General features: G+C 34.7%; 1 protein-coding gene across 1 annotated transcript in view; it reads right to left on the bottom strand.

The window, feature by feature from the left end:
* MEOX2 (mesenchyme homeobox 2) overlaps positions 1-26,073 on the bottom strand; it is a 54,662-nt gene continuing 28,589 nt past the window's right edge. The window contains exons 2-3 of the mRNA XM_005015127.6: positions 13,753-13,925; positions 1-1,341 (exon numbers count right to left, since the gene is read on the bottom strand). Of these exons, the coding sequence (XP_005015184.1) occupies positions 1,117-1,341; positions 13,753-13,925 (398 nt within the window). The 3' untranslated portion in view covers positions 1-1,116. The remainder of the gene's footprint in view (positions 1,342-13,752; positions 13,926-26,073) is intronic.

Here is a 26,073-nt window from a genome sequence, read left to right as displayed (position 1 = left end):
TTATTTAAAAAGGATTATTTATTAAACATTTTTCTTTACAAAGTACAATCAATGGTTTGCATTAAATTTTGGGTTTTGGTGTTTGCCTGTATGTACACAAAAGCTTATAACAGAAAATATGTCTTGATTTAACATGTGGGACACAATGCTGAGTTACTTTCATATTTTGATTCCTACCAACATGAGCAGTTGATAATAACTTTCAGCTTATTTGCTGTTTTGTTTTTTTTTTTTTTTGTTGGTTTTTTTTTTTTTTAAACTGAAGATGAAGCAACAACATTTCTGCAGAGTGTCAGTACTTATCAATGTACTCAGTGATGACAAAGTAGAAATGAATAATCTTTTAGGGGTGGTTCCACTGAGCATGAGTGGAACTTGAAAATTTTCTGGCAGGTTACTGGACTATTCTTATGATCCTAAAAGTCATTTTTGCAGTTATAAGATAAGAAGAATTGAGGAGCTAGGTAAGTTTAATAATACCCTATTAGCAGCAGTTGATAGTAAATGCAACATAACGTTTGTTTTGTCTGTCATACAAGGATGTGTCCTAGCAGACACTATTGTATTGTTCTCTACTTGAACAAAAGTATCTGCATATGTTGTATGTCTTTGGAGAAACAAAACAAAAATAAAGAGACAAAAAGCCATTTATTGTCATGAGTGACTATTGCCATCAGCTAACATGAATGCATTGCTAAAATTAGTGAAGACAGGAAAATGCTGTAAGGTAAATATATACAGAGTTAAAATACATTTCTTATCCACTAGATAGTGATTTTGTGGCACTGTGGTTTTCAGAATATAACGTCTGTTGAGAGCAATGTAATTTTCAGTGCAAGCTAAAGCAAAAATACCTGCCCGCTGTCATGAACATGACAAACAAATCTGGAATGTTCAAAGTTCTTCTTCCACTTCTCCATACGTGAGGCACCTTTAAGACACGGCACTTACTGTAAACCATCTAAAAATCAAGAAAAGCAGACACAATAAGCCTGAATCTTCCATAACAACTCTAAAAATCACTGCCAGAGTCACTTGCATACGTAAACGATGCCTGTGTAAGGCTTGCCAGCAAAGCATCTTTCCTGAGAACGGAGCTGGGACACTCTCTGTATATCATAAGTGTGCATGCTCAGAGCTGTGATCGCTGTCGTGGCTGTCGTCGTTCGCTAGTGAGTCCCCCGTGTGCTGGAGACCAGCTGCCCCAATGCCAGAGAGCTCGGAGGGGAGCAGTGTGCCCTTTTTCACATTCACCAGTTCCTTTTCCCGGGCTGCTGCCCCTTGCTGGCCCCCTTTTACCCGCTTCCACTTCATCCGTCTGTTCTGGAACCAAACTTTTACCTTTGTGGAAGAAAAACAAAACAAGAAAATAGAAATGGGGTCACTGGTTGATAATGATCTTCCTAGATATAGTACAACACTGTCTGTTCGGTAAAAAACACAGCAAGAGCTCCTTGACAAGTGAAAGATCAAGTTTGGGATGTTATGTGAGTGCTAGGGATGTGAGGGTAATGACCACAGTGGATGGAAAAGGCTGCAGGACCAGCTGCACCATCACTGCTGTTTTGCACTCCACAGAAAGACCTCAGAACCCTTTAGAAACCATTGGAGAGTTAACACGCTCTTGAAGAATGCATTAATTCTGCAGGTAGAGATGTGGAATAAATTCAGATGAGAATGGAAAAGAAATTCAGGGCATGAAAGATTAAAAATATATCTGCACATTTGAAGTCATATCATTTAACCCTGAGATTTTACTCCAGCTGAAACTCATTTGCCCTCCTCTCCTTCTCTGTATAGAAAAATATGGGAAAATAATAATAATAATAATAAAATTTTGCACAGTTCCAAAGTACCAAAAGTATCAGCACTGCAAACCACAAGGACTTTTTTCAATAGCCAAAAGAAAAAAAAAAAAAAAAAAAAAAAAAAAAAAAGAAGGATGTGCATAGCATCTGTCAAATATATTAGACCATATTAGATCAGACTAGATGCTGATTTCAAATCATCTTAAAATGCTGTCACTGAAAACACTATTTGTGAATGAGGAGAAAATTGGGGGTTGATCCTTTTAGAGTTAATGTTAAAAAAAATAATGCATGTATGTCTGCAGCTCTTAAAAGGAAGGTTCCACAATAAAAAATAAACAATATCTGCAACTTTTCCCTTGGAAAGAAAGCAAGTAAGCTTGCAGTGTCGGTGTATCCTCTGCTGTGTATAGCAGAATGTGTTTCAGAGTTTTAAAAGAAACAGCAAGGATCAGTCACAGCAGGATATATTGTACAACATGAGTAATAGAGCCACAAAAATGCTGTTTTGCTGAATCTGTCTTATACATCCCGGAAACATCCCAGTGTTTAACCTTTAACATCACTTTGAATTTTACATTAAAACTTTATTACAATTGAATTGATAGTTGACTTCACTATTTATATGTACACATGTGGGAAGGAAGAGAGGTGATAGATAGATAGACTATATTTATTTATAGTCTATGTTCCTGTTAAAGCCAATGCAAGCTGTTAAAGCCAATCACTTGGGAACAGAGCAAAATGATTCCAGGTTAGTTAAGAGCCTTAATGCCTATCACATCCTTTCCGTTAGTCATCTCAGTAGTACCAAAGCATCTGGTTTGTACAGTGAAATGAGTGTAAAGGGGAAGGTACTGGCTGCTGTGATGTTGGGAATTTTGGGTCTCTTGGGTCACATATCAGAGATGTCTGTTGAAACTGTTTTCAAAAGGGTGCAACATTAGTACAGAATTGGCAGTTCTCTGGGGGAATTTAAGATGTCAGTTTGTTTATTTATTTTTTAAGACAATGAAGTTTCTCTCGTAAAAGCCAAAACTACACTGTTGCAAGAAAAGGTAGTAAATGCAACTGCAGGCACAATGCAAACACCAAAAATCAATAGACTTTGAATTCAGCCTGGTACCACAGAATACTATCACTCTTCTTCTGACAAAAGGGCCTATAAATTTGTATTCAATAAAAAGAAATTACAGGGTTGGAGAGATGTTTTAAAGATGTAAGCAATTCTCAGAATGTTTTTATGTCCTTAAACAAAAACAAAATGATGATACATACAAGGAATGTATCATTAAAAACAAACAAACAAACAAACAAACAAACAAAAACTTTCAATGCATAACCTGAATTCCACCCATTTTAACTTTAACTGCAATATCCACCATAAATAAGAGCCACCATCCATATGCGTCTATTTCTTTTTGGCTACTTAAGAAACTGAAGCTTATAATTTTAATAAATTATTATTTTTTTCCTGTTATATATACATATATATTTATAATGTGGACCACTTTACAAAATTGCAGCACAGAGAAGTCTCTCTCCTTCAACATTAAAATCAGGAGAACTGAGTGGCACCAGCTTCCAATGAGCTTCCAGGCAATGAGACAGGCAGGGGAGTACCTCTTATCACCTACCTAACTGGTGAAAAATTAAAAAAAAAAAAAAAAAAAAAAAAGCTTTAATTTTTTTTTGTTGTTACTGACTTCAAATAATTTGCAACTGATTTACCTAAAGAATGTCAAACAAACAAACAAACAAAAAATTATTAATTGATATGCCAAAGATTATTTTCAAAGGATAGAAATTAATTATATTTAAGTTTACTATTAATAATGTTGTGAGTTTATTTTTATGTAACTGAAGGGAATACTTTAGGTATTCTTTATATATATATATATTCCTTATGTCCTCCATTTTAAAATACTGAAATCCACTTTTGACCAGATCCAAAGTACATTAATGTCAGTGGGAGTTTTCCCATTGAGTTCAATGAACTCTAGATGAAGTCCTAAATGCCCAAGTGCTAATAATATGAGACAAGTCCTTCACTTGTTATTTCCTCTGAAGATCAAATTCAGATATAGGAATTCTGAACTTCCTTTGGAGCTGAAGAGTCAATTATGGTGGGTAGAGTAGTTACTGATATGTGATCCATCTATTTTTTGTAATGGAAAGGAAGTGAAGCAAACTGTGTGAATGAAGTGATAATTTATTTGAAGTAATGGAAAACTGTGTTTTTCAATTGCCCAGATCATTTGAAACTTACAGGTGTTGCACAAAACATGCATCAGAACAAAAAATCCTCAGAGAGAAAGGTTGTTGGGGGGAGGGAGAAGGAAGAGAGAGAGAGAAAGAGAGGAGTGTTTGTGGGGAGAATGTGAATGAAAGAAAAATAATGAAATTTATATATGAGTGAGAGAGGGAAAGACTGGATAATGAAGTGAACTTCAAAAATTCTTGAACACTTTTTCTAGTGAAAAAAATAGTTTGTCCCACTTTCGAGAAAAAAAAAAAAAAAAAGTCCTTTTAAAGCAATTTATATATCTACTGTGACAAACATCACACTGTAGGAGCTGCTTTATTCTGTTTTAGTTAGCTCCAGCAGGAGCCCAAGGTGTCAGGATCTGATTGCCTATTATTTATTAAAATGCACTCCCTCTTCTCTACCCTCTTAGCACAGCTTAACTGTATAGAGCAAGCATATGTATAGATGTATACATGGAAAACAAAGGAAGCAAAGGGAAATGAATAATATTAAAGATGATGGTAAAATTAACAGCTGTTTCTAAATCAGCACTTATGAGCCAGTCTATTGAGCACATCTGCTTACTGGCACGAAAACACAGCTTCTTTTCCCTTAGTCAACAAGTTGTTTAGCATCTGCATCTCCACATCTGATGATTAGACTGTTATTTAAGATACAAGTAAAATTTCACATTACGGGTCTCCTGATGTACAAAAGAAATGTTTTTGCTGTGAACAATTTTCTTAAGGAATTTTTTTAAGGTCTGAAGGAATCATGGGACAAGATTCAAAAGAAGAGAGCTGATATTGTTGATGTCTACATTACTAAAATTATCAATATATACTTAGGATATACAGGTCTTTAGTAGGCTTAAGAGCCACACTATATGCTGTCTTGCCCATGTATCTTCAATATAACTTCATTACATGGATGGGCATCAGTATATCAATTTGGTTCCAAATGAGCATATCACCTCAAATTCTGATTTAATACTCCTTTAGTGGAGCCCTTTAGTCACATTAAAATTAAGAATAGTTGCCATGCTCTGTAGAATATTTCCTCTTGATGTGGGATTTTAGCATTCTACACTTATAGAGAAAAGCTAAACAGATATTTTCTACCATAAATGGTTATTTCTTAATGAAGACATTCTTGTCTGACAAAGGAAAGAATGACTGAATTCAAACATAACTACCACAGTTGCAATATGTTTTCTTTTTTTTTCTTTCAATAAATATAAATTGCTCTTTCAAAATGCTCTTTTCTAAAATCTTATCTAAAATTAAGTTTTCTATTCCAGATTTTAGTGGTATGAGTCCCAAACAAGATTCAAATTTAAGGCATTGATACCTCACAAACCTGAAAAATTAGAAACAAGAGGACTACACCACTCAAGACTGTTATTTTGCTATAAGGGATACATATTTCTAAGCATGAGCCTTTGAAGTCAGTATTCCAAATTCCATCTGTTTTATTACACTTAAATGATGTGTCAAGAGGACCAAATCACTAAATCTTTTAAGTGTCCTGCCCCACATCAGCCATTGTCCTTTTTCTTTTATTGTTATTTTTTTAATCTACCAATTGACTTTCTTCTAATACAGGTAAACATAACAAAAATAATTCTGATTTTTAATAAATGAAAAGTTTACTTCTGAACTTCCTTTGGCTTTGAAAATGTTCCTGTTATTTTTAGATAGTACATTTATGCTGCCAAGTTTTAAAGAAAGTAAGATTCCTGAACTTTACAGAAATCACTGGTGCTATACAGCTGAAAATTACCTTCTTCATACATAGAGAGACAGCATTTTCATAACAATTTACTCAATACACTTATACAATCAAGTAGGAATAGAAAAAAAAAAAAAAGGCAAGATGGCAAGATTCTTTTCCCTATTTAGTCTATGAATAAAAAGAAGGGCATCACAGAATGACACAACGGTTTGAGTTTGAAGGGATACCTTCCACTAGATCAGTTGCAATTACCAAATCTATTCATTTAAAATTATTTTAAAAATTTAAGTTATTCATTTGAAATATTTATAGAAACAGTAGCAAGAGTTATCAGTTTAATAACTAAAGATAACGTAAGGTTTTAAATAGTTTGATACATGGGAGAGTAAGTTAAGGTAGTTAGTCTTAAAAATTTTAAATATATATTTTAAGTCTTAAAAATCTTAAATATATTTTAAGTTTCAAACCAGTTTAAATATATGTCTGAGTATTAAATGTCTTCTTATTTATTATAAAATAGTACAAAATATATAAATCGGAGAAAATTAACCTTTCTAAATTACTGAGTGGCACCAGAACCTTATGATTAAAATTGATTTAGTCACCTTCTCACTGCTCCGTGTTATGTTACAGGACTTTGCACTGAATGCACACAAGTGCTTTGCAGCAGCTGCTGAGAAAAAGGGGGGTTTTGGCAGGTGCACAAAGGACAGCTGGAACTTTTGGCACCCAGGAAGGTGTAGGAGGGAGTTCTGGTTTTTTGTTACATAGAAGTCAGTTGAGGTTTGGGTACTGCTTAGGTGATACATTCTCCTTTTTACCTCCCACATTTAGACAGGGATGGAATAGACATTATATTTCAGAAGACAGCAGTGATGAAAGTATTTCATTCTATTTTCAGAAGTCTTTGACATCACCCCGTTTATTTTCCTCAACTCCATTCAAAGTAGTGTCGGCTTCTCTACCATTGATCTTCAAAATTCATTTCATGATCAGAGCTAACAGCTAACCTTCCTTATTGAAAAGGAAGGCACTACATTTCAGAGTTTTAAGGTTCTTTTAAGATTCTACTGACTTGTTTTGCATAATCTAAGGGAGTATTTTTGACAAAATTAGTCTCTCTGCTTTGTCCAGAGTCAAAGAGGCAATCTGTGGGGCTACTGATAGAACTCCCTGTGCCTTATTTTCCTATAACACATCTTTTGGGGGTCTACTATTCCAGTTCTTTGGAATATATATATCTCTATTCCAATTCTTTGAATATATATTTAAATATACAAAAGAAACACATGGTAGAAATCTAATTTGTGGGGAACATCATCTTGAGCTAAAGTTTGCCTTTTCTTTGCATAGACACTCGCATGAATTACTCAGATGAGTAAAATGCAGAGCATTTTATTTCATGAGATAAAAAAAAAAATCTAACTTTCATTATTCTGCACCCATCTTGCACAAGTAAACTGAGTGTGAAAGTTAAAAGGCAGTGTGTAATCGAGACTGGCTTTTAGCTGAGTATGCTGATGTTTTTCTCTGCTACCACTTTAGGATGAAGAAAGTCAAATGAAAAGGAAAGTTAAGAAGCTGACTCAGCACAAAACAATCTACTAGCCCATGACAGTTCTTTGTGACTTTCTGACTTTGGAAACCATCTCCCTGCCCAAGAGAGAAACAGCCTCACTTGTATTTGTTTAAACACAGTTCATTGCTTGAATTCTGGAGCTTGTTTGTTTGTTTTTGCTTTCCAAAACAACCCAATCCTGAGTCTTTTGATGATAAACTAAACCAAAATCAACATCCAGATTTAAAGCTATTAAACCTCAAGAAGCTGCAACAATTTCAGCAGGACATCCCTGAGGGGAAGGAACTAGTGAAACTAGAAAGAGATTCTACAGTTTTTCAATTCCCTGCGTAAAAAATAAACAAAAACAATCAAACAAACAAAAAACAAAGAAAAGCAACAAAACAAAACCAAGAAAAAAAAAAAAAAACAACCTCCTGACTTCTTTTTCTTTCTTTTTTTTTTTTTTTTTTGAAGTGACCATAAATGACAAACCTATCTCCATCTTGAATGGGTGAAAATACAAGCCACATCTTCCTTAGACTTGTGTTTAAGAAAGGGTTGGCTTAGGGGACAGAAGTCTTACTTTGTAAAAGTACCCAGATGAGCTGCTGATATTTCTGTCTATCACATAGATATATTTTTTTGGCAGAAACAGAGGTTTCTCCCCACCCAGAACCTCATGGGGTTTCTCTGCAGGTGTAGGATCCATTCACAAGTAACAGCTTGAGGCACTTGGAACTTTGCACATGGAATTGCTTGTTTGAATTCGATCAATACTGTAAAAGTAAGTGTGCTGTTTGAAGTTTAGCCATGTACTTTTTTTTTTTTTTTTTAAGAATTACCATACAAATCAAAATTATGCACAAGATATAATTATGTTTGCTAGTAGCATTCTTTCCTAAGAAAGAACAAACTGAGTTAGCACAGTATCTTTTACTGCTGGTTTTTATATTGCTCAATTACTGAGCTTTATTTTATTAAGTGTTACTCTTAACAAAAAGTGTTATTCTTTGTTTAAAGAAATGATCTAGAGGATTTCAAGCTATGCAGGCTCATTATTATAGTGTATATAGAGAGTGCTTAACAAGTGGAAGCTTGGAATGAGCAGCTGCCTTTCAGAGAGGATCACAGAATCACAGAATCATCTAGGCTGGAAGAGACCTCCAAGATCACCGAGTCCAACTTCTGACTTAACACTAACAAGTCCTCCACTAAACCATATCACTAAGCTCTACATTTAAACGTCTTTTAAAGACATCCAGGATGACTCAACCACTTCTCTGTGCAGCCTATTCCAATGCCTAACAACCCTTTCAGTAAAGATTTGACAGCACAATCAATCAGACAGATATAGTTAACTATGTTATATCAACCTACACTTTCATTTTGTTTGAAAATACACAGGGAATAATTTCACCACCTAACCTTAGAAATCCAACTTCCTAAATTGGGAAGTTAGGCATGCCATGGAGAGACATGGACTCCTCCAGAGGTGGTTCAGAACAAATAGCCAATTGAGGGGCACTGAACTCTCTGGTGGAGCCTTTCTCACCCCAGTAACTATTATCTTACCACCCAAATTCAGTGCCTAAAAAATGCTATGATTGACCTCATCTCAGCTCTGCGATGCTGAAAAGGGTTTCAGTCAAGTCACTTGTGATCCAAGATAACCTTTGTATGGGAAAAGCCTTTCTAATGGAAAATTTCTCTTATTTTTATAATTGTAACTATTTAATGTTCCAATGTGTCCTATGGCTCCACTGCCCTAGGTAATCTATCAACATTGTCCAAAAGCATATAAATTATAATGATACTTGCTTCTTGTTCTCATAGAAAGGAACATTTATAAGATTCTTCCTTTGTCACTCTATCCATGTTGGTATGACATATGTGGAAACCAAAAACAGATGCAAAACACTCTTCATTTTGACAAAATGTGTTCCTTGTCAATGCAAAATCAAAGGTTTCAGGAATTTTATGTATTATATGTGTCTTTGGGGTGGATACTGGAAATTAAAGCTAAGAAGAAACAAACTTTCTCATTGCCATCGCAAAATTTAATCTGACTAGGTGGGATTTTCCATTTATGTTGGCAAACAGAAACATTACGTATTTGGACTGTTTATTCCGGTAACCTGAGCTAACCTGCAGAACTGCAACGTAGCTCTTTTGATTAGCTCCATGCAAAAAGATCCTGTGAGGTGGAAAGATCTCCTACTCTTTCTATATTTGGCAGGATCAACTCCATAAAAATGTCCATTTTGCCACGCCTCTGATACCCCACAGCAGCTGCTTCCTCTCTTCATCCCACAGTGAGATATTAAAAAGTTTGGATGGAACCTTCTCCAAGTTTATCTGGATGTACAAAAAGCCAAGAATGCACTTGTCAAGGTTACAAATATCTAGGGAGCTAGCATAGTTTTTAGTCTAACTGTCTTTTCAAAATATAATTGAGGTCAGCTGAAAATTATTAACTGCTGGTTGAGCAGGGATTATGAGTGCATTCTATAGGAGATGGAGCAGGAATTAAAAGTACCTGTCCTGTTGGAATTCTTACAGTGCCTTAGTAGAGCCATCCTTCCACCAGATGTGGTTATAATGCTCTCAAAGTGCACTCTGTATCTAGGCATTTGAGGCACTTATTTCATTTCATTTCATTTCATTTCATTTCATTTCATTTCATTTCATTTCATTTCATTTCCCTGTCTTGTAACTCAGGTTTCCTTTTTAGGGAGTGACAGGATTAATTCCTTTTCTTGATCCATATGCTTTTTTGTTGTTGTTGTTGTTTTGTTTTGTTTTTATTATTATTATTTTTGTGAGATGGCCTTCCATGAGTCATTTATGTCTGAACTGATCTTCTAAGTTGTTTCAAGAGTCAAATGGAGCCTTACTTTGATGACTGTAGAAAACTTTAATACCCTTATATAGCTTTTAATATGGTCAAACATATGTTTTTTCTACAGCTTGTTTAAAAGCCAGAAAGGTAATTATAAAGCGTTAGTTGGTTGGTGCCTCTTTTAAGCTGCAACATATGGTTGAAATTAGCGCTATAGTTGAGAAGAAGATAGAGCTTTTTTTGAGATAATATGCTCCATGATTTCTCTCTCATCTTGGCAAATAACTGAAAGTTGTAACTTTAGGATGACCCAACAATACTTTCCTTTGATTCATTTTTGCTCCTCTGCCCTCTTAATAATATGATGATTATTAAATAAGAATTAAAATAAGAATAAGAACTAAACAATAATGAAAACAGTAAAAAATAAATAAATCATAGAATATCCTGAGTTGGAAGGGACCAATAAGGATCATCCATAAGTCCAACTCCTGAATATGGTAGAATATGCACTTTGGTCTCAAACCTAATTTCTGAGGGGATATGTTAGTTTGCATGATGATCACTGCTATTTTATATCATTGTATGATCTGCTACAAGTTTCAGTTCTCTTTGTGCAAACTCGCTGTTTCATGAGAAATCAAGAAAGCTTGCAACTTAAATAGGTATAACAGCCTGCAATGAGACAGATATTATAACTACTCACAAGTTCAAACTTTCTGAAGAAAAGAACTACTGCCTATCAGTTACCATTTTCTGCAATGCAGCCTTTAAGGTAAAAATAGGCTAGGGAAACTATTTCAGAAATGGTAATTCTCTGAAAAAGCTATGTCACTGAAGAGAGTGATTTGGGAAACCCCATCAACATATTTTAATTTAGTCATAATTATTTTTAGAGAACAGACTGTTTTCTTATATATATATATATATATATATATATAAGATTGGTATCAAATCTAATCTCCTCAGCTGGAACAGCTAGTAAAAGAAAGTAATAACAGTAGTATGTAAACAAATAGGTACAGTTATCCCATTCAAGAATAATCATTAATTCTGCAAATGATGAAAGGACAGGTCCTGCATATGAGTTCAAGTTCACTGAAAAATAAAGAAATATTAGTCTCACAGCTGCTTTATACTGGAGGGGTGTTTTGGTTTGGTTACTTTATAAGTCACTGAAGTATTTCTATAAAACAAGTATGCAAAAAGGTGCAAGCCTTTTGATTTACTGCATTAAGCTTTTGAAGACTGCCATATACCATGCAAACCCATGCCCAGTTCCATGCCTATTCACACTATTAAAGCAAAGTATTTGATTTCAAAAAGAGACATTTCAAACTTGATGACATTGGAAGTGACAACATGACTTGGCTCAGTGTGATTCAGAAACCAAAAACTATGCCCAGATTTTTCTCTCAATTTTCTTTTTGTTTTGTATTAACAATATAGTTTTTATGCTAGCCTCTATTTTTTTTTCCCCTCTCAGAAATTTTATTGTTGTAAGATATGGAACTGGATAAATATTTTTCCTTTCATAAGTAAGGGTGACTTTAAGCAGGAAGACAGGAAGGAAGGCAAGAAAGCAGGAAGGAAGGGAGCTATCTCTAGCAGTTCAGTTGTCATTCAGATAATCTGGGAAAACAGAGAAGAATTAGATTAGGTAATTAGATATACTAATTATAATTCCATAGAAATTATAACAATTATCAACATAACGCATTATGTGACAGCCAGAAAACAGCAAATGCTCATATAATTTAAATGAATTATCCACACTTGTGTTGCATAGGTTGTCTTTCTTCCTCCAGACAATATTCAAATGCTTTTAATTTATCTGCTTCCTTTAAAATAGTCTCTTCATTTAGTTATACTACTCAACCTGACCAAAGAAAAGAATAAAGAATTTATCAGGGAGAATAATTAAATTCCAGGCCAAATTCACCCTTGCTGAAAATGAAGGTATGCTGAAGTCAGCTGACTGATTCCCATAAAATTGCACAGCAGATAGTTTTAATTCTGTTGTTTCTCAGTTCTACAAAACCTTTATCCTTTTCACTGAGATTAAAATTAATTCCTCCTCCCCTTAGCTGTCAAAATGAAGTGTGGAAGTTAATCTAATTGTCTAGGCTAACCTTACTCAGGTGTAATGAAAAAGAAAAAGGCAAAATTTGATCAGCTGATAAAAAATCATGTGCTCTATAAACATAAATATATCTAAGTGGATTAAAATGACCTGGCGAAACCTGGTAACATCTTCACATCAAAAAAGAAACTTCTGGCTTCTGCTTGAAAAGCTGGAAGGGAAAGGATTTCTCTAGAAACCTTCAGAGAAACTGTTGTTTCATTCACTTTTGTGACTGAATGAGAGTTCATGTATAGAAAAGGATGGATTCTAACTGAGATGTCTATTTATATAAGATGTTAATGAAACTCAAGACAATTGATTTAAAAGCTTCTTATATCTAGAGTTCACAGATCATAGTGTTATCAAACATGGTCAGCATAAGTATCTGCATATATAGTTCTCCAGATATTCACCAAATATTACTATCACAATAGGGTGATCTGATGATTATACACAAATATATACATTGACATCTCTACTCAGTGTCATCTTAACATTTTCCCTTGAATACATCATCAACTTACTCACTATCTTAAGCAATTCCTCAATCTATCATGGATTCTTGAAGACAGGAGGACTGTCTATCTGTGGGCAAAATTCTTTAAACTTCAGTGATAAAATAGTACATAACATTTCATCAGATTTTATGTACTTGGGTCCAGTATTAAATGCTTTTAATAAAACACATTTTAAAGTGCTTATATTGGTGTAATTACTATTTGAGATGTGACCTAACTACCCACTTAGTGTGTTGGGATGAGGTCCTGAAAACTCTAGTACATACTTAACATGAATAATTCCATTAGAAATCAATGTGACAACATGCATGATGAAACTTGAGCATGTGCAGAAGTGTTTCCCGGACTAGGGTTTGGTGAGCAGGAAACCAATAACAGTGATAAGAAATTCCATCATCTCCTCTGCTTTCACAGCACAGGGTAAGATAAAGTGGTTAAAAATGCTTGTATTCCAGTTTTGCTGGTGTTCCCATTCTTGCTGCCATCTGGAAACAGGATGTTCAGAAACTCTGGACAAATGGCAACTGCATATATTTAATAGACTAAAACAAGATGCTCATATTTGTTGCATGCAGGCAAAATGACTGCTTGCACATGCTGTACTTGGTCCTACAACTTTTTCAGCCACATTTGTGTGGACAGACTAGAAAAGATGTGCACCAGTTTAACAGATATATTACTTGTGCCTTTGTCTTCCATCTCTTTCTCCAAGATGAAACGAGTCTGTAGCTAGTAAATGTAAAAATAAAAAACACTTGCATAGCAGATAATAGACTTATCTTGACCTATCTTTTGGGTATAAACATTCAATCTGATATATTGATATATTTATAATTAGCATAAGAGCTCTGCTTTGAAAAGCTACTAACCATAATAAATATTGAGCAAGTATCTGAAGTTCATTATTTTGCATCAGTACCTGTCTTTCAGTGAGGTCAAGGTTTACTGCTATCTCATACCGCCTCAGCCTGGTCAAATAGTTATGATGAGCAAATTCTGCTTCTAGCTCTCTGATTTGTTCCTTGGTGAAAGCTGTCCTTTCCTTCCTGGGTTTACTGTTGACCTCTGACTTGTAGTTTCCTTCCTGGGAATCTGAAAAGAAAAAAAAAAAAAAAAGAAGAAGAAGAAAAAAAAAAAAGATGACATTGAAATATTGAGAAGTGCATAGCTAAATAAGAAACAACCTCAAAGTTAACATGCCTGCCTTCCACATAAGTTAAATTCTTAAAACTTTCTTCTCAGAAACACACCTTTGCCTTTATACCTATGGATGCTTCCCTGTAAATCAGGAAGGCAGCAGTAATTGTGACAGACATGAACTGCTGCTTCTATTCATGCACATCAAACATTAGCTCTAAAACCTTGCAGTGTTTCATTTCCGTAATGGTTCTCTGTAGAAGTTCTGCAAAGCTTCAACTCTTTCCCATTTCTGGCAACTCTCAGTGCATCCAGCCATTACAGGATATGCATCTTTTGAGTATCGTTTTAATGAGTAATACTTCAAGAATTGCTAACTTCTATCATTTCACTGATACCTTAAGCCAAAGCTCTATTTTAAAGAATACACTTTAAGGTTTAGTCCTATCACCCTTCAGTGAACGAAAACAGACAAACCATGGGAAATTTGACAAGCATCAAAAAGAAAACAGTGAGTACACCCCATGTGATAATGGGGGCCCATCTTATCCATTCCAAGGTGCAGGTAAGGAAGTTATGCCATAGCCAGTGTCAGTATAAGAAATTTCTTACTGTTACAGCTGATGACCAAAAAATACTTTTGGCCACAATCAAAGGAGCTTTTCTCAAAGTTTCATAACCATCCTCCTGGTTCCTCAGAAAGAGGTGCATTCAGTCCTGAGCCAAACTACTGAACTCAGTGACAGTTATTCAGTGGGTATCAATGAAGTCTGTTTAAATAAAACAGATCAAACTGGTAAGAAAGAAAGAAAGAAAGAAAGAAAGAAAGAAAGAAAGAAAGAAAGAAAGAAAGAAAGAAAGAAAGAAAGAAAGAAAGAAAGAAAGAAAGAAAGAAAGAAAGAAAGAAAGAAAGAAAGAAAGAAAGAAAGAAAGAAAGAAAGAAAGAAAGAAAGAAAGAAAGAAAGAAAGAAAGAAAAAGAAAAAGAAAGAAAGAAAGAAAGAAAGAAAGAAAGAAAGAAAGAAAGAAAGAAAGAAAGAAAGAAAGAAAGAAAGAAAGAAAGAAAGAAAGAAAGAAAGAAAGAAAGAAAGAAAGAAAGAAAGAAAGGAAGGAAGGAAGGAAGGAAGGAAGGAAGGAAGGAAGGAAGGAAGGAAGGAAGGAAGGAAGGAAGGAAGGAAGGAAGGAAGGAAGGAAGGAAGGAAGGAAGGAAGGAAGGAAGGAGGGAGGGAAGGAAAAGAGAGGGAGGGAGAGAGAGAGAATTGTAGGAGAAACAGACATTTATAAGTTTGGGAATGATACAATACCTATAAATCCAAAATTAACAAGAGATCAGTAGGAGTATCATTAGTCAAATTCTGGCTTCAAGAACTATCTTAAAAATGTCACAGATAAATTCACACTTCAGCTGCTGACTTAAATAGAAGCCTGCATCAACATCCAAAAGAACAGGCCCATAAGAAATCATTCCCTGGGACTCTGATGAATCATCAACATGACTGAGACTGTCCAACTGGCCAGTGAATCTAGTTTCAAAATCACAGCCAACTGTCAACATTTTATAAAAGCGTAAAAAATGTTTTCACTTTTTACCTTTTTATCAGTTACTCTGTTGTTTGGATGGAAACTTTTTTTTTTTTCTTTTGGTCAGGAGAATTGTTGATGTTTAACTCAGTGCTAAAGTCACTAATTTATGACATTTTAAAGCTCATTATAAATCTCAAATCACCACGACTCTTCTGCTGACATGACATAGAACTCTGCTTTGAACGTATATTGTAATTCTGGTTTGCATACTGAGGATATCCTCAAAAGTGGCTGTATGGGTACGGGATATGTTTGGCCCCAGCCACAGTCAGACTTCTCTTGGAAGGACCCGGTTAGACAGCACACACACCAGCAGTGTGGAGACAAGGTCTGTTATCCACTCAAGATAGAGAATCTGATAGATCAAAATCACCTTAAACCTAGTTCTTTTATACTAGTTGGCAAACTAGACACTGTAACTTCTGTCTGCATTTTTCAGTTGCAGGAAGATACACATACCTTTTCTTCCCCCAAATTTCCCATTCTACAACCTCATCATATGCCTGTGCAGGTCCAAATACTATATAGATGACCCGAACTTAAATTCTTATGCTTCTATTTCAGCTTTCCAATGAATCACTGAAAAGAGATACCTAAACCATTTTATTTTTTTTTATATTCTTATTTACTGTTCCTTATACCACCAGAGTTGTGTTTCATACATGTTTGAAAGAAGGTGGGTGTGCAAGTTGATTACCTACAGTGCAACACAAAAATGTATTTCATGCAAGTCATTGCTGAAGACCTCTTTGCACCCTTGATAAACCTGGGCCCATGTGAGGTCATGAGCCAAGCAGTCTTCGCATATCCATAACTGCAAGAAAGATCCATGACAGTTTTCGATGCTGGAGGTTGTGACCTTAAATAAAAGTAATGCACTTACAGATGACACTGACACCATAACAAAATTTCAGTATTACAAATAAAGACATAAATCAGGAAATGAAATAGAAAGTGGGGTTAGGTGTTTAAAAGCTTGGTAGCCAACGCTGTAGTGACTAGTCAAAGTCAAAATCTTTGGGAGTACCCGTACAAACATCTCTCAGGAGGATCTCAATTTCTATAAGTGTCTGAGACTTGTAATGCAATCACTTTTTCTGAAAGCAGGTGACTGTACAGCCAGTAAAGCCATAATGAGCCATGTAATCTTTCAGGCTAACGTCCAAAAGGTCAGACTCATGTTTCTGAGTTCCCAACTTATAAATGCCATCAGAACCTAAATTCCATGTTCCTGGGCTAAGGAGAAAGAAATGTAACTGCTAAAGTAGCAGTTGTCCTTCATGTTTGCCAGCACAGAGGATTCAGCACTGCTAGAAGTGTTAGACCACACAGATCCTGTGTGAATATAAGCATGCTTGGACAACTGGTTATTAAGACATTCCTGCCATTGCTGCATGCTACCTTTAAGAAAATATCAGATTGTTAATGCCTGGCAGCCACAGTTCTGTCAGCAGTATGATTTCATCAGCAAACTGACACAGTGGTAAAGTTTCAGGATTTTTGTGTGTGGGTGTTTGTTTGTTTGTTTGTTTGTTTGGTGCATGACATTGAATGCATTTGCCACACTGCTTGTTGTTTGCAGACATATTCCTGCAGAGGCAGACCCCAGCCAGTGTGACTGCACACAAATCCCCAAATGATTCTTCCCTTTGTCACATATACCTGCCTGGGCTATCATGGCCTGCTTCACATTTCCTTCATCATAGAGCAGGTTAACCAACCTGGGAACTTGGGGAACTTGGGGAACTATGGAGAACTTGACAAGAGCCTACACTTGCTCACCCCTCCAAACAGAAAAATACTAATATTTATATTACTTTAGATGTGTTTGGTCTGCAGTAGCATTGAACTCAGACAAATTCAGTGCCAGGGCCACTACAGCTACTGATAGCCTTCGTGACTTTGTGTGTTCCATTGTCTTTAGGTGATGGAACTGCAAGTTTAGCTCTTAAAGCTCATTTCTGTAGTCACACTGAGTCATCATACAATATATGGAAGAGCTCAGCCATTAATTATTTTTTTTTTTCATTGTTCAGTGTTCACTTTTACTCTCTTTGAGTCACTATAAATGATAAGAATTTAGGACATTTTACTCTGAAAAAATCATGTTATACTCAAAAGTAGCTGAAAGTTATATTGGAGAGGTAAGCAGAAACCTGAAGCAAGGAAGACTCTCCCTCATAGTACTGAGGTTCACACAACAGAATGAATGGAATCCTTGGCAATCTGTTTCAGAAAAGGCCTGGCCAGCAAGACAATGGTATTTTGCTTAATGCACTTGAGATATTGAAAATGTATCTGAAAAGACACTTAGCTGTTTTCAGTTAGGTGAATGCCAGTTAGGAACTCTTGGTCTCATCTGATTTTCTCTGTTGCAGTGTTACTGTGGCTCATGTGCAGATTTCCTTTTATTTCCCATTAACAACATGCTACTCAGCAACTTCTAGAAATGTTACTGCCCTAAATTTTGGTTGTTCTAACTCTGAAACTAGTAAATTGAGTTATTTTGCTTGCTTATTTTTAACAGTCTCTGTAGAACTAGGATTGGGAGCTCCCATCTCTTTCTGACCTTCAGGTCTCTGTTCACGTCACCTGACTAGTTTCTCTTTGGTGGAAAATGGGTGGGAAACTTGGAAGAGAATTTTGGCAGAACTAATGTCAGCTCACATCTGTTTTGCAGCTGTTGCAACTAGGGAAAGAAAAAGGTCCCAAAAACCTTCATTTTCTTCTACTGGCTACATTTTATGCCAAATGGTAGGTGTAGAGGCAGAGAACAAAGCCTGTATGGATCTAAGTTACACTCCTTGCCTCTCAAAAGGCACATATAAAATATATACAGATGGTACAAACCACTTGATGAAAAATACAGCAATCTATATTATCTGTCTTCTGCTTTATCCCAGATGAATTCTGGCACACTCTCACAATACATAGCTTACATGCAGGTATTAGTACCTTATCAGTCTCTTTTTGCAAACCTTTGTTCTTTGGATGTCAAGTAATGTAGGCAGTTAAACATGGCTCTGAGGTGTTCAGGTCATACCACTTTCTCATAACTGTTCGTATTAGTTTTCAAAAACTCTTTAATATCCCCCGTTGGACAAAAATGCCTGTTGATAACTAGCACAGAATGTCATTCATTTAGAAAGTCATTCAAAGTTTAAAATGACTGTTAAAAGGCATAATGATTTTGGAAGCTTAGATTTTTTACTAAGCTTAGCAGCAGCTCAAAAATTATTACAAATATCTCTATATATGTATGTATATCATTACTAATTGTGCTAGTCTACACCCTCAAAATTTGCTTCACCTTTACTCAAGGGAACAGATTGCTGTTTATCCCAACATTTGTATTGTCCTATCAGAGTTCCTGTTTCCTTCATTCTACATCACTGAGAGATGAAACATACCAAGCAAACATAGCATCTGAGTGTGGAACAGAAAAAGTGGACCTTTTGGCATTTTCACCTTTGATACATGCCTAGGGAAAAAAAAGGAGTGCTCACAGAATAAGGAAAAATACTGATTAGAACATCAGTGATACAAAGAACTGCTGCTAACTGAGTAGGGTCAGAATCAGGTGTAGAATTTGCAAGAAGCACCTGCTATTTTTTTCCTTTATCAGTTCAACAGTTGACATACCTTCATTTCTCAGACAGAAATTCTCTCAGTTAATACCTGCAATGTAAGATTCCAGACAAAAATAATAAATAAATAAATAAATCAAAGAATAAGATTGCTAGTGTTCCATTAGCTGTTGCTGATGGTTTGCAGATCCTGATATTTGTACTGAGAGTGAGCGGTGACAGCAAACACTAATAATTTCTGACAAAAAGGCCATCAGAATTTCACCCCTAGAATTGTTATTCAATATCCAGTCTCCCAACTTTCATTCACATTTTCCAACACTTATTCTCAGAAAGTCTGTAACATGAACTACCTATTTCTATATTTATATCACTATGAAGTTATAGCAAAAATGGATAAATTATATGTTCTTAAACACATACCTTCCTATAAACAATGCTCAAGTGTTTGCATAAACAACTACTGCAAACTTTAAATTATTACTTTTTTTTTTTATTATTTCTTTACTTCAAAATGAAGAAATTTGTTCAAATAAATCAAGGTGAAAAGCTTCTGCTTCTGGGTATCTTAGTACTTCTGAGTGCATTTCTTTCAAACTTAATTCCTCTACATTTGTTTAAATCACTAACATGTAAACAAAGGTTTAGAGCTTCTAAGCATCAATAAGAGACGACAGTGGTATGTCACAAAATGCCAAAGGCTTTTTTTTTTCTTCCTTCAACATATTTGAAATGTGAACTTAGGGAAAAATACTTTAGTATCTGGGCAATAATCTAGCAAAATATCATTAATTTGAAACACACTTATGAACAAAATAAGCAACTTTGTGTTGCTACTTTTGCAAAGGGATATTAAAGAGAGGAAAAAAATACTTTTTAATGGTAGGAAGTACTTATATACAACTAAATTACCTGATCTGATTGTTTCTGATACTTTATAGTCAACTATACTTTATGACAAAATGAAATAGTTCAGTGAGATACAAGCAAGGAGTTGGCATAAAGGTCCCCATATGGTTCCTATTATTTTGCCCACAACTACATGTGAGAACAAGATTTACCCAGAAATGGTCAGTTTCAAACATTTTTGACATTTAATAGATAATGTTAAGCAGTTTTTTCATTACAGTTTTTTTTCTAAATTTTCTGTTCAAAATTGCTCAGACTTACGTAAACTTACTCTGTGTTTAAAACACTGCCCATTGCTTTCCAGCATCCTTGGAACGTTTTGCTCGGTTCAAAGTGCAGTTCCAAATTGCTGCACATAGTCAATTAGAGTGTCTCTTGAGAATTTCTGGAGGTGAATCTCACAAAACATATTTAGAGAATCTCTTCTGAATATTGGTATGAACACCATCTTCATTTCCATAATTCACAACCCTGCATGTGCAAATGGCACAGTAGCAATAGTATGATGTCAAAATTACATGAAGATTTCTTTCCATTCTAATGAAAGCAAACTTTTATTTACTTATTGAGTTAATGCTTTCTTAACCCAGTCTGTGACAATTTACAACTTAAAATAGCCTTATATTCACTCCCCCCCAAAAAAATATGAACTAGCATAGCAAAACCTGTCAGTATTCTAAAACACTCTATATACTATCCTGAAACATTACCTACTAGTTGTTGCTGCCAACCTTTTTTGTTGTTACTGCTTCCTGAAACTACAATTCCAGGAATTATGCTACAGTATTGGAAACAATGATTCACAGTGTTATGATAGCTAATGCTATAGATTCTTGAAGATACCTATGGTGGAAATGATGTACTTATGACAGGTCATATGATCCATCTAACTATATAGCATATTTATATATCTAAACCTTGCAAATATGGAAGCCAAAATATGAATTCTCCCATATAGCTACACCTTAGTAGATCTTCATGTGGAAAACGTTCCATAACAAATGTTTGTATAATTACAGCTTAGTTTTACTTAGATTAGTAAAAGAGACTTGAAAGATATTTTAAGAAAAAGCAAAACCTAAAAATTTGTCTAAAAAGTCGATACAGAATTTCCCTTACAGAAACCTTACAGGATGCATTTCAATAGGACTTTTTCCAGTGGGACTTCAAACTCCCATTTGGAGTTCTGGAGATACATCTCTTACATGCAGCATCAGATACACAAGAAGATTGTTTACCTATTTTCAGGATCATTTTTTTTAATTAGCTTTCATGCTGCAAACTTTCATTAAATGAAGGTGGGACTTATCACCACCATTTACCCACCAAGCAGTGAGTCCTCCTGAGAAAGAGTAGCTTACAGATATAAAATAAGAAATTTTCCACAGAGAATCCTCTAAGAAAGACAACAAAGGGAGAAAACGGTATTTGAGATAGGAGCTCATGTAATCTTCTTTCCCTTGTGTCTTACCTACTAAACATCTCCCACAGAGGCTCTTTCCTATCCAAAGGAAGAAAAATAACAATGAAGAGCAGTCACCTCTCCTCCCCATCCCCCAAACACTGTATGTGCCTCAGTCATCAGCACTGGTCTGTTGAAAGCCCTGCTTGGCAGCAGCTGTACCTTTTCTAAAGGACGCATTAAAATACTCCTCTGGGCCCTACTTTATTGTATAAAAGATACTTAGGAAAACCAGTTTTTCCTGTGAAAATGGTACATGAAAGATCTAAAGCACTACAAACTTTAGAGAAGTGTCTGCTTAAGAAGAGGAAAGAGCATATAGAGCACAGAGAACTTATATAATCTTATATAATCACCTCTCAACAAGTCTTATCTCCCTAAAACACTGAGTTGCTGTTTTCATTTTAGCTTTGTGAAGCAGGGAAAACACTATGTTGCCAAAAATATTGGAGCTGCTACCAGAATTTTGAAACTCAGGTTTAAACAAAGGCTATTTTTAATTCCCGTATGAAATAAAAATATAATAATAAAATAAAATAAAATAAAATAAAATAAAATAAAATAAAATAAAATAAAATAAAATAAAATAAAATAAAATAAAATAAAATAAAATAAAATAAAATAAAATCATTAATGCACTCTGAATGTTTTAATCATTTTGACCAGTAAGCTTTTGGCACAGATTCCTTAAAACAAGTACAAGTACATCTGCCTCTTTGTCACAGTTGAAATACATCTGAGGTTACTCCATGTAGAATGAATTTCATTGTCATAAAATACCAAATATTTAGCTTAAGATACTGTCAGTAGCAGCAGTCTTAGGTGAGGCTAGGGAGCGGAAAAATATGTTGCAGTGACCTGCTGCTAAGAAATATACACAAATATTATAGTAGTATGTATCTTGTATGTGCCATCTGGAATTTAAATATCATGAAAACAGTTTTTGTTTTGTTTTGTGTTTGTTTTCTCTGCAAAGTTAGACTGACAGTCTTATTATTAAGAATCCAAAGTGCAGTTTGGAAGAGAACATATGTTGACCAATGCATTTTAGAGACCTTGATTCAAAATTATCTTCATTATATAAATGTCCATTAGTTTTATATATTTTCAAATGTAACTTGAAAGTCACTTGCATTTAAAGCAGCCCTACAGTCCACTGCCAGACTAGGAATGTCAGCCATTCACTGTGAATTTCTAAGTATCATTCTAATTAAAAATTCATTGTTGTATTTCATCCATAGACAATTAGACTTTTTTTTTTTTTTTTTTTTTTTTTAAATATGCAGTGACTATAGTAACCTTATCCAAGGTTTGCTGACATCAAGTTGTATTTTCCAGACTTCACCGAGTGTAAACTCTGTTGTTCTTTCCACCTTAGCTATATAGGTGTTGTTATATATAGGTAATACCATTGCCCACACTCCTCACATACAAGACATTAAAGAAAAGTAAAGGTAATATCTATAGTAATATTGGTAGGTCTTGTAACAGTCCATGTTACAAGTTGTGGCACAATGGAGCAAATGGCCTAGAAATGAGTGTGCCATCTGGGCCAATTTCTAAGTCTAGTCCAAGTTCTTCCTCAAATTACAATGGGTCAAGACTGGTGCAAACTCAAAAATACCAGTGCAATTCTCCATTACCAGAATGTCAGAGCTGCTTTTGATCCCATTGTACATCCCAGTTTACTTTGTGTATGATCACGATAGTTTTTGAGTTGATTAAATAAAGGTATTTTCTTAGGATCCTATGATCCTATGTATATATATTCTCAAAATATATATGCAGATCTCAGAGTTGAAATCTTGCTGACTTCTAAGTTTGCTTTAAAAAAAAAAAAAAAAAAAAAAAAAAAAAAAAAAAAAAGTTTGTACATAAGCCAAAGAATCCAGGCTTTTAGTTTTCCATACTTAGCAATAAAAGTTGAAACACTTACAAAACTTTAACATAGTTGGAGTTTCTTTAGAGCTCTGTATTACCTTACTTACCCATCTTTCCAAAGCAGGTCTTCAGGATACAGTTACACAAAGGAAAATATAAATGGGTACCAACAATTCTACTTTAACTCTTTCTAAGTATTATTTTATTCCTATGCTAATAAGAGTTATTCCTATGCTACAGGAAACAAGAAGCTATTTCACAGTGGTAGTTTTGAATCCAGTTCTTCCACGTGTGCTACACTTGCTTTTTTTTTTTTTTTTTCCCATTCATCATGGAACAGATTTCTCTGGGACTCCTTAATGATGCAGTGAAAATTTTATATATGTTGAGCATGTGACAGAAAGAAACAGTGTCTGGAGCAAATCTAACATCCAATATTTCTATTTAATCCTATGTTAGAATGCCCTTTCTCTTTTCTTTTTATTTTTTAATCAGTCTGCCTGAAGTGTTTTATCTCTTTTTTTAAAACTGTCCTTTTGAAAAAAACATATCTGGCCTCTGCAAAGTCTGCAGCACCTTACAGAATCACAGGATCATAAATCACTATCCGTCTCAGCCCTAATGTGTGTCCCAGTCCTCAGAAGGAATAGCATGTGGTTCTTCTCTGCCTTACTTGCTGCTGTTGATGGACATGGCGCAACTCATGTGGCATAACAGCATCCACTGTAAGGCACAAATGTAATCCTCGCATGGTTCTTTAAGAAATACCAGAGATTTCTGTGCAAACACATATGCCTGCATACATTTTAATGACATGTTTTGTAAATCTTATTATCCTTGAGAAAGCATTAAAATGAAGTCAACAGCCCCAATTGTGCTCATAACATACCTTAGTAAATATTCAGACTTTTTTTTAACAGAAAAACACACATACTCATACCCACAAAGGTTGCTGTTATAGCTGTATGCTACTATTTCTTCATTCATGGTTTACTTTACAACATTGTGCTGAAGTATAACTCTAACTATAAAAATGGATAAACAGTGGAAAGTACTTTCCCACATGCTATTAAATGGAATTACCTGTCTTTCAGGGGAAACCAAAATAAGAGGGGTTATAAAATAAATTTTTTCAGATGTTCAAATTATTTATACTATTGGCTTTCAGAACAGCCAAGAAAGTTTTTGTTTTTTACTTAAAAGCATTACTGTCTGTTAATGTTAGATAGAAAATCTCCTAATGACTGCTTTAGAAGTCCTTACTATCAGCATTTTTTAACTTAAAAGATCTCCTAGTTAGCTGCAGGCTGTGTTTTCCTTTCTTTGTGTCTTAAATGATTATCGTAAAAGGCAGAATCCACTAAAAATAATTATAAAAAGGATTTGTCATGTTTGAAGTTAATACAACTTCCTTTTTAGAACTGTAGCATAATTGTTAAAAAATGTAAAAACAATCACATAACTAAACAACAATAACAAAAATTATCTAAAGAATATATTGGGTAAATGAAATAAAACTAAAAAAAAAATAAAATTAATAATAGAGCAGGTTCTGCTAAATCTATTTTACTATTAATTTTACAGCCTAGGGGAGATGCTTTTTTGTTTTTTGTTTTGTTATTTGTTTGTTTGTTTGTTTTGATGAATAAATGTCCTTAATTACTAAGAATTAAACTGGATGTACAGTTAAAGTTTATGACTCACAATGGAAACCTTTGGCAGAGTGCAAACAAAACAACAAAAAACACCTTTAACTTTGATGTGAGCAACAGATGCAATATAATTGTCTGGAGTACTTCCTATGATTTTCAGGTTACAGTGCAAGACTATATTTGCTAAGAGGGGAGGTTGCTTTAACTAAGGGTTCAAGTATAACTTTTGAGATTGCAAATTTTAGGACGTACTTGTACTGTCCCCTTTTAAAGGTATGATTCTCATAGGCCATAGTTAAAGTAACTAAGAGGTCTATGTTTTCTTTAAACATCTGAAATGGACGGTCATTTCCAAAGTAGTTGATATTCCTTATATAGTCTTAATTTTTCATTTGGAAAGAGAAATCATGGTAATAAGGGTCTGATTTTGCAAACTTTTCAGTGTGTACATGAAGTTTCTGCAGAATCAGGTCTCAAGTGAGTACTCTGAGAACAGCTATATATAGGAAAAAAAAAAAAAAAGAAAAAGAAAAGAAAAGAATCCTCCAAAACCCAAGGGTGTCCAATAATTAGACCACAAGTCTACAGTACATTAGTCAAATCAAAAGGTCGTTTTGTCCCCAGCTTCATTTCCAACTACTTTTCAGTAATGGAAAGTCTTTCTGTGGTCACTATGCTAATACAAAAGTAGAAACTTTTATTTTCCCAAATTACAGAGGCCATTTGGCACACAAATGTTAAATAGTATGTCCTGACTCTTCCATCATTCATCTCATGCAACTTACTACATCTAAGCTGGAGAAGAAAGGCCTTCCTGGCAATGTGCTAGTGAAAGAGTCTGACAGTGCATGTCAAAGCGTAGTAAATCCTGTATATGTTTTACAATTCTGGACAGTGTTTGTTTTACACTTTTAAACAAAGTTCCTTGGAAATACCTATCTCTACTGGGATATGAAAGCTAAGAAACATTTATTGCAATTGAAGATACAGGTTGGGTAGCTATAACTTTTTTCTTGGTCCTGAAAGTTGC

Source organism: Anas platyrhynchos, chromosome 2 (assembly GCF_047663525.1).
Source record: "Anas platyrhynchos isolate ZD024472 breed Pekin duck chromosome 2, IASCAAS_PekinDuck_T2T, whole genome shotgun sequence".
NCBI classification, from domain to species: Eukaryota; Metazoa; Chordata; class Aves; order Anseriformes; family Anatidae; genus Anas; species Anas platyrhynchos.
This window is presented reverse-complemented; position numbering and strand designations above follow the sequence as displayed.